The 18837-nt window shown below is 44.3% G+C and overlaps 1 protein-coding gene across 1 annotated transcript in view; it reads left to right on the top strand.

Moving 5' to 3' along the window:
* Positions 1 to 4: 4 nt before the first annotated feature.
* The window catches only part of LIAS (lipoic acid synthetase), a 28606-nt gene continuing 9773 nt past the window's right edge, over positions 5 to 18837 (top strand). The window contains exons 1-9 of the mRNA XM_083158383.1: positions 5 to 442; positions 2382 to 2548; positions 3796 to 3889; positions 5349 to 5429; positions 5536 to 5692; positions 6233 to 6290; positions 8159 to 8287; positions 9980 to 10125; positions 10473 to 10543. Of these exons, the coding sequence (XP_083014509.1) occupies positions 392 to 442; positions 2382 to 2548; positions 3796 to 3889; positions 5349 to 5429; positions 5536 to 5692; positions 6233 to 6290; positions 8159 to 8287; positions 9980 to 10125; positions 10473 to 10543 (954 nt within the window). The 5' untranslated portion in view covers positions 5 to 391. The remainder of the gene's footprint in view (positions 443 to 2381; positions 2549 to 3795; positions 3890 to 5348; positions 5430 to 5535; positions 5693 to 6232; positions 6291 to 8158; positions 8288 to 9979; positions 10126 to 10472; positions 10544 to 18837) is intronic.

Below are 18837 nucleotides of genomic sequence, written 5' to 3'. Positions count from 1 at the left end.
ACGTAGTCATGATCAATCGATAGCCTGATGCTAAAGAACGGAGATTTGCAGAGCAAAGAACAACAGTCTGAAGTGGCCTAACAGCTGCTGCATGCCGCGGCGTGAGAGTCTTCCGAGGCTTGCTGCGACCTGTAATCAGACAGAAGCGGTGCCGTATATACAGTACTCTACGACTGCATTACTTCAGTGCATCTGAAACGTATAGCCAAAACAACCACTAGCAACTATCACTGCCTGGCTACGGAAGGCCGCTGGTGCCAATCCTAGTACGAGTTAGCACTGGTTGTGACAGCGTCAGCCAGGGCTCAGGCATGACCAATCGTTGGTAGAGCAGTGCCCTTACTTGAAGTCAAACCAACAGCAAAAACTCAGGGGAGTGAGTGGTGGCAGGATGAGACTGGTCGGTTTGAGGATAGGAACAGATCTGATTCGGGCCACTGGGGTGAGATATGACAATATGATGGCTCTGCTATTTTGTACAATAACCTGCACCTTCACCCAGGGCCAGGGTGCTTGCTGGCTTTCCAGTGCAGCCAGGGGGAGTAAATCCAGAATGTACTGGGGTGGGGAGAACATTCAGAACTCATGAAGGTCCACAGATCTATTAGGCTGTAGCACTTATCACTGGGATGCCACACTTGTAGCTGACCTTTTACTTTTATTTCTGGGTAATAGCTTTAGCGCAACACTAATCTTCAAAGTACCGTTTTTTTGGTACTTTGTGCATGTGTAGGACCTGTTCTGCTCATGCCCAAATGGGATAGGATGCAGGCCAGCATCAGACAGTAATTGATTGACAGTGTGATGCCATTGGGGGGTTTACAGGCTTTGTTTTGAGAAACGGAGGTGTGTTGCTGCCTTTTAAGGGTAGGGAGCATGCCAGGGATCTGCATCATGTGACAGAGTTTTCTTGGTCTCTATGACGGGAGGCTTGAGCAAGTGCCGCAAGCCACCCAATGCTGGGAGAGGGATTGGATGCTGCATCCTATGATGCTGGTCGGATCACTGGTGCAGCAGGAGGTATCTGCTTGTAAAAGGCTCCTTCTGCTGTGTTAAAATACAGAACTATCACTGCTTCCTCCAAGGATGTAACAGTCATAGCAACTTCCAACCGCACCTGAATATAAGATTATTAAAAAATATAATTTAATTTCTTGATGATTTAAGCAACTTTACTTACTACTGGAGTGACACCTAGAAGGGTTGTCCAAGGCAGGGTTGCATTTTTTCACACCCATGAGGAGCATAGATGCATATAAGAATTTGAACTGCCTCACAGCACTGAGGTCATGGGTTTGATTCCCACCATGGCCCTAACTGTGCAGAGTTTGTATATTCTCCCCGTACTTGCGTGGGTTTCTTCCGGGCACTCCAGTTTCCTCTCACATACCAAAAATATACTTGTAGGTTATTTGGCTCCTAACAAATATTAACCATAAAATGTCTCTGTGTGTGGTATGGAATGTAGATTGTAAACTCCACTGGGGCAGGGATTAATGTGAATGTTTAAATATTCTCTGTAAAGCGCTGCGGAATATGTGTGCGCTATATAAGAAACTGTAAATAAATAAATAATAATAACTGTATTAGCGGCCTAGCCAATCGACAAGATTGTCCTTGAATACCGGTTATATTGGCCGTGTTAAAAACAGTTTGCTTACATGGCATACAAGCTGGTAGTGCCCTTTTCCTTCAGAAACTTTGATAACTGGAACTATATTCTTAAATTGCTGTCTAGAGAAAAAGAGATTGCATATTGAACCACAGAGTGAGGGCAAAGTTACACGCTGATTATTTTTCTGTAGCAGAAAGGTTATCGTGAAAGGATTATAGCTCCTTCTATCCATTAAAATACTAAGGTTCTCTTATATTTTTGTGTGTTTGGTTTATTATAGCACTTTTCTTGTTACCCATGGTCTAGAGCTGTAGGTCAGCACAAATCTTTCTCAGGACACCATTATATTGATAAGAGCTAAGCTGAGCTTGGTGAGAGCCATATACTGTAGTGTACACCATGTCTCTCAAAACCTGTGCAGTTCTTCTTTCCTGCCTGGGGTGTCGCTCTTTGCTTTGCTTCTCCTAGTCCAGATGCTAGAAGCAGCACAGCAGAGTGCGACACCCCAAGCAGGAAAGAGGAACTCCATGGGTTTTGAAAAGGCGCAGGGTGCTAGAATGAACACGACACTGAATTTTCAATTAAACTGGTTGCATAGAGCAGTCCTCAGAGCACCTGCTCAGGGGATTGACAGCATTGTATGTATTTATGTTCTAGTATTTGATGTTCGTTTCTAAAATATGTAAATAAAGTATAAGGAAATTAAATCAGAATATAATGTGATTATTTCATGTCTATACATATTCATATTATTATTATTTTTTAGCTGGCTGAATACCACACGTCTTACAGAGTGCTGGCCACTTTATCAGATGAAAAGAAAGACCTTATTCACAATGGGCCAGATCTGGGTGATTTCATATCCGGGGACTTGACAGACAAACACGTGTGGGCGGATTACAAGGGCAACCTGAAACGGCAGAAGGGGGAGAGGTAGGAAAGCAATTTATCTGTATGAGCATTCCCATCAATGGTGTAGTAACCGCTGTGCACCACTTTCACCTAAATGCACCAATGTTCTCATTGGGATTCCTTAACATTTGAAATCATATGTATAAACACTGACATAGGATAGAATAGTAAGCTACCCTACATAGTGAGTGAGAATATATAATGTCCCCCGTCCCCCGTCCCCCCCAAGCTCAGACACTCCAAGATACTTGTACATTCCCAATCCAATTTAATATTGTCAGTGCTGTCTTCCCACTGACCCATTATGAACAGGGCTGCCATCAGGAATATTGGGGCCCGGGACTCATTTCCAGTCCAGGCCCCCCCCCTCTTCTCCTCACTTGACTTGAGGTCCCGGAGCACAGGCTTCTTCAACTCAGGATGCCGGCAGCCAATTCAAATGCAGCAATGGCTGGTGAGCCAATCAGAGCTTGTGTACCGGCAGCCGCTCTGATTGGTACGCAAGCTCTGATTGTCTCAAAAGCCGGTGCAGCATTTTAATTGTCCGCCGGCATCCTGGGTTGAATAAGCCTGGGCTTCAGGACCTGGTTTCTTCAGCGCACCGGGTTGTGGTGGGAAAAATGAGCTGCCCGGGCCCTTCCAGAGGCTGGGGCCCAGGACAGCTGTACCCACGGCACCCCCCTATTGGCGGCCCTGATTATGAACACAATAATGGAAAACAAGCATACTCAGGGGTGAGAAGTGCTAGAAGTGTGAGAACTGTGGTGAGGTCCATTCTGTCTGTCAGGCCTGGCATAGTTTTCTCTGGTAAAACCATAGAGTGCACTGTACTATTGAGGAAATGACCTAATCCCATATTCACAAATGAAAAGCACAACCATGCTCTATAAATAATTGTTAATATTGATCAGTGTCCTCTTTATGGATAGTAAAGTCCATGAAGTCTCAAGGGAGGTCACTTTTAGATCTCCGTGACTGTCCGCACTGAGAGATCCGTTGTACGGTGATTGAGGAGTGGCTGATAGGCTTATCTGGGTGACTGCAGGCAATAGGGGAGACCTTCATCAGGCTGCCGTGGGTAGATGATAGAGCAAATGAAATGATGAAATCACACAAACCATATTAGGAATTCCTGTACTGTTTATAGAACTAGCCAGTATGTACGTTTACAGAGTCTCGTTTCTCTAAGACACCTATTTGTCATGAGGTTTGGGTTATCCAAGTGATATTTTTAACATATTATATATGTGTTGTTTTTATTTTTTCAGACTAAGACTTCCACCATGGGCCAGGTCTGAAATTCCCATGGGCAAAAATTACAATAAATTGAAAAACACATTGCGAAATCTAAACCTTCACACAGTAAGTATATGCATACATATGGGGTCTAACTGTGCGGCCCCTCACCTGTCTATACTGTGACCCCTTCCACATCTGTAATCACTTCTGATGCCTCCCCACTATTTTTAGCTTTTCTCTCTCTCTCCAAGCAATATATAGAGGGGAGCCAGGCAGTACTAGCTGCAATGTCAGAATATATGTACTTTTCTCTGTGCCAAATGAAGATGCAGATTCAGGGAATGCAGGCACAGGGCTTCAATTAGGAGCGACTATTTTATGTGCACAATTAAGTGTGGTTGTATGCTGCACTTAGAGATCTCTGGACACGCTGATTTTATTTGCAGACCCATAGGACTGCATACAGAGCTTGTCCAGCAAGGGGGGCGAGTTCCATTGCTTTTGCCAGTGTTTAAATTGAATTGACCCCTTATTGTAGAAAAATAAATCTAAAATAGCAAGTGTAACTAATCCCACAGAGGGGCAGTTCAGTTGGCAACTGCAGATCTCTGCGTGCAGACAAAAATAAGCAAGTCCAGAGTTTCAAAAGTACAAGCTGCATACTCCTGACCTCTGTCCGACCTTCAATGGTGCAAGTTATCTTCACCTCTCATGGTGCAAATTCATATGCATTCCACACTTTTATTCACATGTAAATCTTTATTGAAGTGACCGTGCTGTGCATCACAAGCAGTCACAAGTATCTGACGTATCAAATCACCGACCATCAAATAATTTCTCTCCCATTTAGAAATAAGTCAGTCAGAAAAGACTTTTATTTCAGTTGATATCCGCCGAAGACTGGGAGGGCGCTGATGTCATGTGACAGCCGGCTGCCACGAGCCAAGCGTTTTCATGGGGACGCCAAAAAAAGACGTCGCCATGAAAACGCCTTTAATGGGGTAAGGAGGGCTGGGAGTGTTCCCCTGCCCGCTCCCAGCCCTCCTTCGGTCCGGAGAGTGTGTTATTCGCCAAAGCCGTTCGGTGCTGCGGTTTGCGCATTGGGGCTGGGGCTGAATTCGGATCGCAAAGAGCGATCCTGAATTGGCCCCCAAGTGTGAACTGTAATAAAAAATTGGTTTTAAGTTTTCCTCTCCAATATACTTCCTGAGTACAGCACATGTCACTGAACACCTATATTCTAAGCAGCCCCACATACTGTTTATCCACTTTTATCCAGTAATTGCAAAAGCACGCAGTCTGGCTGAATTATATACAAGTCAGGATTTATGGTGCATTTATATGTTCTATACAATGTCCCACTATGCTTGTTCCCATTTATCATGGTTGTCAATCTTTACTAATTTACCTGAGCAAAGATATTGGTCTACGGAGTACCTGATCCCCCCCCCTGCTCTACCCCTTCCCCGGCCGGCACAGGCATCCGCAGAAGCCACTGCCTGAATTTGCTCCCGTGTCTCACTGTGTATAATGATGATTTTGTATGCACAGTAGTCAGTGAGTGTCTTTCTGTGTTGATCAGGTATGTGAAGAAGCTCGATGCCCCAACATCGGAGAGTGCTGGGGAGGTGGAGAATACGGCACGGCTACTGCAACCATCATGGTGTGTGATTACATTATTTACTGTCCGTTCCTATTATCTCTTCTATGGCTGGTTTAGATAGAACTTTCTTATGGTTTCTGGTAATTACTCTTATTTGTATCCTCAGTTAATGGGGGACACGTGTACCCGAGGCTGCCGCTTCTGTTCTGTGAAAACGGCTAAGATTCCCCCAGCGCTGGACCCGGATGAGCCGTACAACACCGCTAAAGCCATAGCGGAGTGGGGACTGGACTACGTGGTCCTGACATCTGTGGACAGAGATGGTCAGTATGTGCCCAGGGGCAGATCTTGTATTCCTGGCAGCTGTCACTTCATAGTCTGTACTCCTCTGTACTCTTACAATATAAGTATAAATCAGATTAGAACAACATACATGTGTATATCATTCTCGGGATTCAAACCCCAGACCACATGTGCCATAGTCAGACATTTCAGTGTATAGATAGCCAAGATGTTGTAATGTGCATTTCTGCACCAAGATGTTGTAATGTGCATTTCTGCACCAAGATTTTGTAATGTGCATTTCGTAACCATGGGTCTGAGACCCTGAGCTGACTTCTCTATAACAGCTCAATAATTCAGCATTCTAAAAATGTTCCTATAATGGCTGATCTAGATCTAGTATTATAATAGGGCGCTAAAGATATCCGATCTTTTAATAAAAAAAAAAATTACAAATATTTGTTTTTGTTTTTTGTTTTATTTACCAATGTGAAATATCTTCCGGTCTGCCAGACCTGTGGTTATTGTTCTAGTGTTCAATCCCTAACAATCATTTTCATATTGATGTTGCTGTTTTTTAGATCTCCCAGATGGGGGAGCTGAACACATTGCAAAAACAGTGTCTCATTTAAAGGAGAGGTGAATTTTTCTTTATTTTTTTGTCGTCCTTCTCATTATGCGCATTCCCAACAATCTGTTCCAGTTATGCCAGCTTATTTGTTTGTGTGTAGTAATGTGCCTGCCACAAGAACATTCCCCATAAGACTTGACTAATCCATCTGAATACTGTACATACTGTATACATCAGCTGGATCGACTTGTATGTTATCGGCAATCTTCACTTGTGACCTAATTATAAATTTGAAAAAAAATGGACATTGGAGAGATTTTGGAAACGTGGTCCAAAATTGAAATCCGACTTTGGGAGGTATTCAGTCTGTGCCGATTATTTCCTGACAGGGGAAATAACAGCATCACCTATTCAATGCTACCGTTACCGACAGCATTGAAGGCCGTCAGACCTTTTTTGTCGGAAACGGATGCGCATTGTTGGATTCACGTCCATCTTGTGGAAATCCGCGGTCGTTTCCCACAAATTGTGTTTTTTCCGACGCTAGACAGTCAGTACATTGAATACGGACTGTTGATGTACTGTCAGAAACATCCGGGATTCCGATTGTCGGGATGTCAGTTGAAATCCAGGTTTGAATACCCCCCTTTGGCTTTCATCTTCTAAACCGCACTGAAAGTGGAGCTTGAATATATTTTTTTTAATCTTGCAATCTGTTTATTTTGCAGCAGCAGTAACAATACTTGTGTATCACTGAATATTGCAATAATATTAGTAAGCCTGCTCGAAGCAAAAGCTTCGAAAGCTAGTCTGCTACCCTCTGTGTTTGTGCAGGTGTGAGAAAGAGATGTAGTTCACTCTCTGCCAGCAGATGGCAGTGTTCAGAGACTCACGGACACTAGGATAGATAGAAGGGATAAATTGGTATTCGTGTATGTGGCTTGCGTAGGCATATTCCATAGTCATTTCTTCTAATGGAGAACCAGCAAAGCTGTCTGACACTGCTGGTCCCCATTGGCAAGAGTAGATAACTGTAATCTCAGAAGTATCTAGAAAGTAGCAACACTCTTTGCAGCTCGGTAAAGGGTGAGATGCTGAGAAAAGGGCTCATTGCGCTCCGTAAACAGACTGCTTAGTATAGTGCCCGTCCTCTGCACTAATAATCCAGTAGAGGAGAATCCTGGATTCTACAAAATCCTGATGAATAGGATGTTCACGTTCTGCTAGATGCCCCCTTATATAGGAGCTAGTCATATGGACATATGGACACAATGCAGAATACATAACAACGTATATCCACCTCAGGGGTGGATAAAAAAGGTCTATAGTGTCTAGGTAGACAGTCAATCGGGCGACACATCAAAATGTTGACATATGTTTTTCACGGTACAGCTGTTGACATGAACTCCTGTTTTGTGTATCTCATACTCTCGCATGGCTCGCTTCCCTTTACTTTACCATTCCCATTGTGAAAAACTTGTCGACTATCGTCACATCGACCTTTCACTTGTGTCAACTTTTTTTCAAGGTCTACCCGTTGCATGCTGACCCTTGTCAATATTGACCTATGGCATGTCGACCGAGACACTGTAGAACTTTCAACTGCTTCCTGTCAGCATTGACTACAGTGCTCATTGCTTGTTTGTATTGCCTTATAGCACAGGTACTCAAAATCGGTCCTCAGGACCCCACACAGTGCATGTATTGCAGGTCTCCTCACAGAATCACAAGGGAAATAATTAGTTCCACCTATGGGTCTTTTAAAATGCGTCATTAATGAGTCCACCTGTCGGGTGACCTGGAAAACGTGAACTGTGTGGGCTCCTGAGGACCGAGTTTGAGAACCACTGGCTTGTACAATGTCATTAATGTGCCCACGTACATTATAATGTTGGTTTCTATAGTACAATAACAGTTTTTGTTTTTTTTGCTCCAGAAATTCAAAGATTATTATTGAGTGCCTAACGCCGGACTTCCGAGGGGATATGAAAGCTGTAGAAACCATCGTCCATTCTGGGCTGGACGTTTACGCCCACAACGTAGAGACTGTTCCTGCCTTACAAAGGTACTAACTGTACTAAAGAAAAAAACCATACATGGTTTGATTCGCATTGATTTTATAATTTTCCAAGGAAAATTAAGAAAACCGTGTGGGTGGGAGTTCACTTGTGTGGGATCTAGCCAGCTGTCAGGCTGCTGATTTGTGGAGCTATCCACCAATCAGACTAGTGTCAGCCATTTACTGTAGGGTAGCATGTGGAGAGATGGCGTGGGACTGCAGAATGTTATGAATGGGAGCGTATGGCACAATGCATTGCTTTGTCCAGGAAATACAGTCCTGGACACATTGGGCCTGATTCAGACCTGCTCACTAGGCTGCATATGTTCGCTGTCTAGAGAGCAGGTCAACGCCGCCCTGCCAACGCGCGCCCCCCCCCCCCCCCAGCGCCGGCTGGATTCTCTTGGTACGTTGCTCGCATGCAACCGCACAGGAAAATCATTCGATGAGCCAGGACTTACTTTTTAGATGAACGCTGATGGCCGATTTGAAGGTGGGTGCTGACGTCATGTGACTTAAGTGGCCCACCCCTAGCAGGCAGGGGCACGTCTGTGCCCCAACTGCCCGCCCAGCGTGTCTATGGGCACGCTCATGAAGTGCCGGGTGCCCACCCCAGAATGCTCCCCGCCCGTCAATCAGGCAGTGAGCGCCCCAACAAATGAAATATTCAACGAAGGCACTCGCTGCGGAGGATTGTGCATTATCACTCATGCGCAGACCCCCACCATTGGGGACGAAGTCGGAATACTTACAGTTGTAACTCATCAAAACAGGGAGCAAATGTATTCTGTTTTTATTACATTGGTCCCAAGTGGCTGCCGGGGACTTTCCCTTCATCTGTGGGGTGCAAGTAGCGGTTGTTAAAATAGGGATAAATAATAGTTTTGATGGACACATCTACAATGCTCGCACCAATAATTGCACTCCTGGGGGGTTATTCTGGTCCAATATACACGGACTGTACGTTCACATGGGGACCAATGTCTTGCGTATGCGCAGCTGCATTTTGCAAACATTGTTCGCCGGGTGCACGCACCCAACATTGCGTGGGATAGTCACGCCTATGGGAACGCCCAGCTTTTCATGGGCGGTCCCATGAAAACGCTGGGAGTACCCATGAAAATCGCCCGTCATGGACATCATCGGATGTCAGCTGCCCGCCCACTTCCTTCCAAATGCCCATGCACATCTCAGAGTAACCTTAGATGTGTGTGGGCCTTCCACATCATTCGATGGTCGACAAACATCGAATGATGTGGGTGTTCCCCCACAGTCTGCGGATGGATGTTTATGTAAATCATCCATTCGCAGCCCTTGCGAGCGTACGTTGTGTGTGGGGAGGGGTGGGGTTCCAGGCGACCTGGCATTCTCAAGGCGGCGTCTGGTGGACGCGAATCAACCAGAATAAGCTCCCTGGTCTTTATGGTGCACCAGCATTTGGAGAGCTGAGTACCTTGCACGTGCCTTTGGCGGATGTAAGACACCTGTAATAAGGTAACAGGTGACATGGCAGTGTGACGTTACGGCCTACTGTTTATAATGTCTGATTACTGTAGACTTAATAAGTGTGAACGTGATTGGCTCTTGGTTCTGTACCGTGACACTAGTGTACTGTGATATTTTACTGATACAATGATGAAAGACTGAGCTATGGTTATAATGACTCTTTGTGTGACATCACTTGCATTATGTTCCTAGGCAGGTGCGTGACCCACGTGCTAATTTTGAGCAGTCTGTGAGTGTGTTGAGACACGCCAAACACGTTCATCCTGACATTGTCACAAAAACCTCCATCATGCTGGGCTTGGGAGAGACGGATGAGCAGGTCCATGAGACAATGACAGGTGAGTGACTGAAGATATGATGTCCTATGCACTGGAGGGGGCGCGGTGTGCGTCTGGCCAGGGTGCTGCAGTACAATGCGAAATTATTAGCTGGAAGCCAACCACTATTGTGATCTTGAAAAAAAATGACCTGATTATATATATATATATGTGTGTGTGTGTGTGTGTGTGTGTGTGTGTGTGTGTGTGTGTGTGTGTGTAAATGTAGATTTGGCCCATTGTAATTCCCTGTTTTTTTTAAATGTCCCTACAATCCCCATGTGAAATGTTGGTGGCTATAGTTATAATGTTACTACAAGCACCTGATCATACACTGGTATATAATCTCGTATGTTGTACTTGAACAGCTTTGCGAGAAGCAGATGTGGACTGTCTGACGCTGGGCCAGTACATGCAGCCGACAAAGCGGCACCTTAAGGTAATAATCTATGACCCTAACACTGTGGACTGTATTACATAGAAGATTCCTCTGCATGCCGCAGACTCCCTGGTCAAAGATTACTGAGGACAAAGGAAACATGGAGATAATGAGTTACTGTGCTAAACCGATTCTACAGTGGTGTCCTCATACATCCAGCCTTAACCCCTTCCCGACAATTGACGTACATTTACGTCATGGTCGGGAAGTACTTCCCGACACATGGCGTAAATGTACGTCATGGCTTGTAACTGTCACCGCGTCTATAGACGCGGTGACAGTTTCAACATGTCTGCTGTCCCTGACAGCAGACATGTCCGTGCATGCCCAGGGGGGGCTGCGATGCCGCCCCCCCGTCGGCGATCGCTGTGATTGGCTGTTCAGTGTGAACAGCCATTCACAGCGTTTTCCTGTGTCACCGGCGAATAACGTTCGCCGGTGACACACGATCGGAGGTGATTGGTGCTGTAAAGTACAGCACCAATCACCGCGGGGTGTAAGGGTGACACTGGTGTCACCCCACCTCACCCCGCCTGCCCCCAAAGGCCGTGATTGGTCCGTCGGACCGACGGACCAATCACAGCCATGGAGGGGGGTTTAAACGAACGGTAACTGCACTGCAGACGCCATTCCGGTCTGGAATTGCGTGCAGTGCGGTCACCGTGCCTAGCTGCCACAGTATACTGACCTGAACCTTGCCAAATACTTACCTGATCCTTGCAAATATCTTGCCTGCTTCATCACTGCTTGTAGTGTGCTGGATGCTTCCTGGATCCTGTTACTTGTGACTTCCTGTGTTGTGAACTTGTGCTGCTGCAGTGTAATAGCGTTAGATAGAGAGAGATAGAGAGAGATAGTGTCAGAGAGTGCTATATTTTGTGCTGCTGCAGTGTGATATAGTTATAGAGAGAGAGAGAGATAGAGAGAGATAGAGAGATATAGAGAGAGAGAGAGATAGAGAGAGATAGAGAGGCCTAGTGACAGAGAGTGCTATATTTTGTGCTGCTGCAGTGTGATAGTTATAGATAGAGAGATAGAGATAGTGACAGATTGTGCTATATATTTTTTATATAACTGACTGCTGCCCCCCCTTTTGTGCTGATCAGTATAAATTAACTGATCAGCAACTTTTTGGGGGCGCAGGTTTTTTTTTATATATATATATACCTGTCACTGCTGCTGCTGCAGTGTCATAGAGTGTTAGATAGTGAGAGATAGAGAGATAGAGAGAGATAGTGACAGAGAGTGATAGAGAGTGCTAAATTTTGTGTCTGCTGCCCCCGCCTTTTGTGCTGATCACTATATCTGAGGTGATCAGCAACTTTTTGGGGGTGCAGAGGTTTTTTTTTTTTTATATATACCTGCCAGTTGCACTGTCAGTTGCACCAAAGGTTGTGCACCGGCTGCCCCTCACTGGTAATCAGTGTCGCATCACTGATCACCTTTTTTTTTTTTGTGTGTGCTGTGGGGTCTTTTTTTAATTTTTTTTTTTACACACACTGTGATTTTGTGGGTGTCCTGTGGCCGCTGTGCGCTGATCAGTGACGTACATCACTGATCATCTTTTTCGGCACAGGGTTGATCTATTTTTTTTTTTTTTTGATCAAATTTCTGTTGCCTTTGAGCGCTGTTCAGTGACGGACGTTACTGACCAACATCTGTGCTCAATTTTTGGCGCAGGACCTTTTTTTTTTTTTTTAACCCCTTCAATTTTTTTTTTTTAACCCCTTCAATTTTTTTTTTTTTTTAACCCCTTCAATTTTTTTTTTTTGTATAAAGTATTTTTTTTTTTCTGCACTACATACACACTACACACTACATACCCCTCGGGTTGAAATAAAGTTTGTACCCCCCCCTACACTATACACGTGTTGAAACATTTCACTACCAGTAACATAAAAATGGCATCCCAAATGTCATCCCAGTCATCCAGAAGAATGTATTCAGCGGAGGAGGCATATGCCATGCTTGCTTCTGACTCTGACGCAGCCAGTGATGCAAGCGGGGAATTTGAAGGATTCGCCTTAAGCTCCTCTTCCTCCTCTGGTGATGAGGGACCCCCTCAAAGACGCCCCCGCAGAGCAGCTGAGACCCCCCCCCCAATAATTGATCTCGTATGGACCCCACCACCAGACAATTTTGAGCCCCAGGTTCCTGAGTTTTTGGCCATGCCAGGAATCCAATTTGATTCCACAGGTCTCAGAGAAATTGACTTTTTCAAATTATTTTTCTCTGATGATTTTATAAATTTAATGGTGGACCAAACTAATTTATATGCCCAGCAGTTTATTGCTCAAAACCCCACGTCATCATTTGCTAGGTGGACCCCTGTAGATGCAGTAGAGATGATGACGTTTTGGGGTCTGGTGTTTCATATGGGCATAGTAAAAAAGCCAGAAATTAGGCAATATTGGAGTACAGATGTTCTGTACAGCACCCCATTTTACCGTATGGCCATGCCCCGGGCTCGATTTGAGACGATCCTTAAATTTTTGCATTACAACGATAATGCACAGTGCCCACCCAGAGATGATCCCACCTTTGACCGGCTATTCAAAGTCAGGCCGGTCATTGATCATTTCAGTGCCAAATTTGAAGACATGTACATCCCAGATAAATTCATTTGCATAGACGAGTCCCTTATACATTTTAAAGGAAGGGTTAAATTCCGCCAGTACCTTCCCAGTAAGAGGGCAAGGTATGGCATAAAAATGTATAAGCTGTGTGAAAGCACCTCAGGGTACACTCACAGGTTTAGGGTATATGAAGGGAAGGATTCAAGAATTGAACCGCCAGAATGCCCCCCCTCCCTCGTAGGTGTTAGTGGAAAAATTGTCTGGGATTTAGTGCACCCCTTCCTGGATAAAGGTTATCACCTCTATGTGGATAACTTTTACACCAGCATCCCCCTGTTTAAGGCCCTTGGTTCAAGAGGTACAGCAGCTTGCGGTACTGTGCGCAAGAACCAAAGAGGCCTCCCAAAAACGCACATTGCCCAAGTAATGAGAAGGGGTGAAAGCAGGGGAATATGCACCGAAAATATGTTGTTGGTCAAATATAAGGACAAGAGGGATGTCCTTATACTGACAACAATTCACGGAGACAGTACCACCTCCGTCCCTGTACGAGGTACCAGTACCCACACCTCAAAACCTAATTGTATCCTGGATTACAATAGGTACATGGGCGGAGTGGATCTTTCAGATCAGGTACTGAAGCCGTACAGTGCCCTGCGGAAAACAAAAATCTGGTACAAGAAGCTGGCCGTGTATATCATCCAGATGGCACTGTATAACGCTTACGTGCTATTCCGTTCTACCGGCCAGAGGGGGACATTTATGCACTTTCAAGAGGAAGTCATAAAGGGCCTAATATTTGGGAACCAGCAGGCAGAGGGCCCCAGTACTTCTAGTACTGGCCCCCGTATTGTACCAGGGCAGCATTTTCCTGATGAAATCCCCTCCACTGGAAAAAAGGGCAGGACACAAAAAAGGTGCAAAGTTTGCTATAAAAAGGCAATAAGAAAGCAAACTATTTTCCAGTGTGACACTTGCCCCGACAAACCCGGCCTATGTATAAAAGAGTGTTTTAAAATATACCACACATCTATGGATTATTAGGTTCATAATTTCACCGTGCTTCGGGGGTCTTGCTAATGCCACATAGCACCCACCATTCATTCCACCAGAATCTGAGCCGCAAAATCCAAAAATCACTCCTTCCCTTCTGAGTCCTGCCATGCACCCAACTGGTATTTTTTGGTCACATGTGAGGCATTGCCGTACTCGGGAGAAATTGGGGCACAGATTTTGGGGTGCTTTTTCTCCTTCATACCTTCTGAAAATGAAAAATTTTGAGCCAGAACTGCATTTTTGTGTAAAAAAATGTAATTTTTCATTTTCACTGCCCAGTTGTATCAAAATTGGTGAAACCCCTGGGGGTTTGAAATGTACACTATACCCCTAGATGAATTCCCTGAGGGGTGTAGTTTGCAAAATGGGGTCACTTGTGGGGGGGTTCTACTGTATTGGTGCTTGGGGGGTCTTGCTAATGCGACATAGCACCCACCAAAATTCCACCAGAATCTGAGCTGCAAAATCCAAAAATCACTCCTTCCCTTCTGAGTCCTGCCATGCACCCAAATGGTATTTTTTGGTCACATGTGAGGCATTGCCGTACTCGGGAGAAATTGGGGCACAGATTTTGGGGTGCTTTTTCTCCTTCATACCTTCTGAAAATGAAAAATTTTGAGCCAGAACTGCATTTTTGTGTAAAAAAATGTAATTTTTCATTTTCACTGCCCACTTGTATCAAAATTGGTGAAACCCCTGGGGGTTTGAAATGTACACTATACCCCTAGATGAATTCCCTGAGGGGTGTAGTTTGCAAAATGGGGTCACTTGTGGGGGGGTTCCACTGTATTGGTGCTTTGGGGGTCTTGCTAATGCGACATAGCACCCACCATCATTCCACCAGAATTTGTGCTGCAAAATCCAAATATCACTCCTTCCCTTCTGAGTCCTGCCACTTTTTGGTCACACATGAGGCATTGCCGTACTCGGGAGAAATTGGGGCACAGATTTTGGGGTGCTTTGTCTCCTTCATTCCTTCTGAAAATGAAAAATTTTGAGCCAGAACTGCATTTTTGTGTAAAAAAATGTAATTTTTCATTTTCACTGCCCACTTGTATCAAAATTGGTGAAACCCCTGGGGGTTTGAAATGTACACTATACCCCTAGATGAATTCCCTGAGGGGTGTACTTTGCAAAATGGGGTGACTTGTGGGGGGGTTCCACTGTATTGGTGCAACATAGCACCCACCATTCATTCCACCAAAATCTGTGCTGCAAAATCCAAAAATCACTCCTTCCCTTCTGAGTCCTGCCATGCACCCAACTGGTATTTTTTGGTCACATGTGAGGCATTGCCGTACTCGGGAGAAATTGGGGCACAGATTTTGGGGTGCTTTTTCTCCTTCATACCTTCTGAAAATGAAAAATTTTGAGCCAGAACTGCATTTTTGTGTAAAAAAATGTAATTTTTCATTTTCACTGCCCACTTGTATCAAAATTGGTGAAACCCCTGGGGGTTTGAAATGTACACTATACCCCTAGATGAATTCCCTGAGGGGTGTACTTTGCAAAATGGGGTGACTTGTGGGGGGGGTTCCACTGTATTGGTGCAACATAGCACCCACCATTCATTCCACCAAAATCTGTGCTGCAAAATCCAAAAATCACTCCTTCCCTTCTGAGTCCTGCCATGCACCCAACTGGTATTTTTTGGTCACATGTGAGGCATTGCCGTACTCGGGAGAAATTGGGGCACAGATTTTGGGGTGCTTTTTCTCCTTCATACCTTCTGAAAATGAAAAATTTTGAGCCAGAACTGCATTTTTGTGTAAAAAAATGTAATTTTTCATTTTCACTGCCCACTTGTATCAAAATTGGTGAAACCCCTGGGGGTTTGAAATGTACACTATACCCCTAGATGAATTCCCTGAGGGGTGTAGTTTGCAAAATGGGGTCACTTGTGGGGGGGTTCCACTGTATTGGTGCTTGGGGGGGTCTTGCTAATGCGACATAGCACCCACCAAAATTCCACCAGAATCTGAGCTGCAAAATCCAAAAATCACTCCTTCCCTTCTGAGTCCTGCCATGCACCCAACTGGTATTTTTTGGTCACATGTGAGGCATTGCCGTACTCGGGAGAAATTGGGGCACAGATTTTGGGGTGCTTTTTCTCCTTCATACCTTCTGAAAATGAAAAATTTTGAGCCAGAACTGCATTTTTGTGTAAAAAAATGTAATTTTTCATTTTCACTGCCCAGTTGTATCAAAATTGGTGAAACCCCTGGGGGTTTGAAATGTACACTATACCCCTAGATGAATTCCCTGAGGGGTGTAGTTTGCAAAATGGGGTCACTTGTGGGGGGGTTCTACTGTATTGGTGCTTGGGGGGTCTTGCTAATGCGACATAGCACCCACCAAAATTCCACCAGAATCTGAGCTGCAAAATCCAAAAATCACTCCTTCCCTTCTGAGTCCTGCCATGCACCCAAATGGTATTTTTTGGTCACATGTGAGGCATTGCCGTACTCGGGAGAAATTGGGGCACAGATTTTGGGGTGCTTTTTCTCCTTCATACCTTCTGAAAATGAAAAATTTTGAGCCAGAACTGCATTTTTGTGTAAAAAATGTAATTTTTCATTTTCACTGCCCACTTGTATCAAAATTGGTGAAACCCCTGGGGGTTTGAAATGTACACTATACCCCTAGATGAATTCCCTGAGGGGTGTAGTTTGCAAAATGGGGTCACTTGTGGGGGGGTTCCACTGTATTGGTGCTTGGGGGGTCTTGCTAATGCGACATAGCACCCACCAAAATTCCACCAGAATCTGAGCTGCAAAATCCAAAAATCACTCCTTCCCTTCTGAGTCCTGCCATGCACCCAACTGGTATTTTTTGGTCACATGTGAGGCATTGCCGTACTCGGGAGAAATTGGGGCACATATTTTGGGGTGCTTTTTCTCCTTCATACCTTCTGAAAATGAAAAATTTTGAGCCAGAACTGCATTTTTGTGTAAAAAAATGTAATTTTTCATTTTCACTGCCCACTTGTATCAAAATTGGTGAAACCCCTGGGGGTTTGAAATGTACACTATACCCCTAGATGAATTCCCTGAGGGGTGTACTTTGCAAAATGGGGTGACTTGTGGGGGGGTTCCACTGTATTGGTGCAACATAGCACCCACCATTCATTCCACCAAAATCTGTGCTGCAAAATCCAAAAATCACTCCTTCCCTTCTGAGTCCTGCCATGCACCCAACTGGTATTTTTTGGTCACATGTGAGGCATTGCCGTACTCGGGAGAAATTGGGGCACAGATTTTGGGGTGCTTTTTCTCCTTCATACCTTCTGAAAATGAAAAATTTTGAGCCAGAACTGCATTTTTGTGTAAAAAAATGTAATTTTTCATTTTCACTGCCCACTTGTATCAAAATTGGTGAAACCCCTGGGGGTTTGAAATGTACACTATACCCCTAGATGAATTCCCTGAGGGGTGTAGTTTGCAAAATGGGGTCACTTGTGGGGGGGTTCTACTGTATTGGTGCTTGGGGGGTCTTGCTAATGCGACATAGCACCCACCAAAATTCCACCAGAATCTGAGCTGCAAAATCCAAAAATCACTCCTTCCCTTCTGAGTCCTGCCATGCACCCAACTGGTATTTTTTGGTCACATGTGAGGCATTGCCGTACTCGGGAGAAATTGGGGCACAGATTTTGGGGTGCTTTGTCTCCTTCATACCTTCTGAAAATGACAAATTTGGAGCCAGAACTGCATTTTTGTGTAAAAAAAATAATTTTTCATTTTCACTGCCCAGTTGTACCACAATTGGTGAAACCCCTGGGGGTTTGAAATGTACACTATACCCCTAGATGAATTCCCTGAGGGGTGTAGTTTGCAAAATGGGGTCTCTTGTGGGGGGGTTCCTAACTTTTAGCATCTTATGGTGCCTAGAAACCTACATGGTGCCTAAAAAATAATCTCATAAAAAGGAGGCTCCAAAATCAAGTAGGTGCTCCTTCTATTATGAAGCCTGTGGTTTGGTCAACGTGCACACTAGAGCCACATATAGGATATTTATGAAAACAAAAGAATTGGGGGAATCAATTTTTAGTCACATTTCTCTAGTAAAATGTACTGTGTTCCTTAGAAAAATGTTTTAAAATTGCAAATCTGCAAAAAAAATGAAATTTTGAAATTTCACCTACACTTTGTTTTAATTCCTGTGAAACACCTAAAGGGTTAACAAACTTCCAAAATGCTGTTTTGAATACTGTGAGGGGTGCAGTTTTTGAAATGGTATCATTTATGGGGGTGTCTCACATACAAGTCCCTCAAAGTCACATCAGAACTGAACTGGTCCCTAAAAAAATCAGTGTTTGAAATTTTCTTGAAAATTTGAGAATTTGCTATTCATATTGTAAGCCTCCTAGTGTCCAAAAAAATTAAAAGGAAGTTGAAATAATGATGGAAACATAAAGTAGACATATGGTCTATGTTAGTTATTAACTATTTTGAGTGGTATGATTATTTGTCTCACAAGCAGAAAATTTAACATTTTGCAAATTGCTAAATTTTCCATTTTTTTACGACATTTTGGTATTTTTCACAAAAAAACACAGACTGTATCGACCCAAATTTACCACTAATTTGAAGTACAATGTGTCACGAAAAAACAATCTCAAAATCACTGGGATAAGTAAAAGCAAAAAAAAGTTATCCCCAC

Source organism: Crinia signifera, chromosome 1, assembly GCF_055691185.1.
Source record: "Crinia signifera chromosome 1, ASM5569118v1, whole genome shotgun sequence".
NCBI lineage: Eukaryota > Metazoa > Chordata > Amphibia > Anura > Myobatrachidae > Crinia > Crinia signifera.
This window is presented reverse-complemented; position numbering and strand designations above follow the sequence as displayed.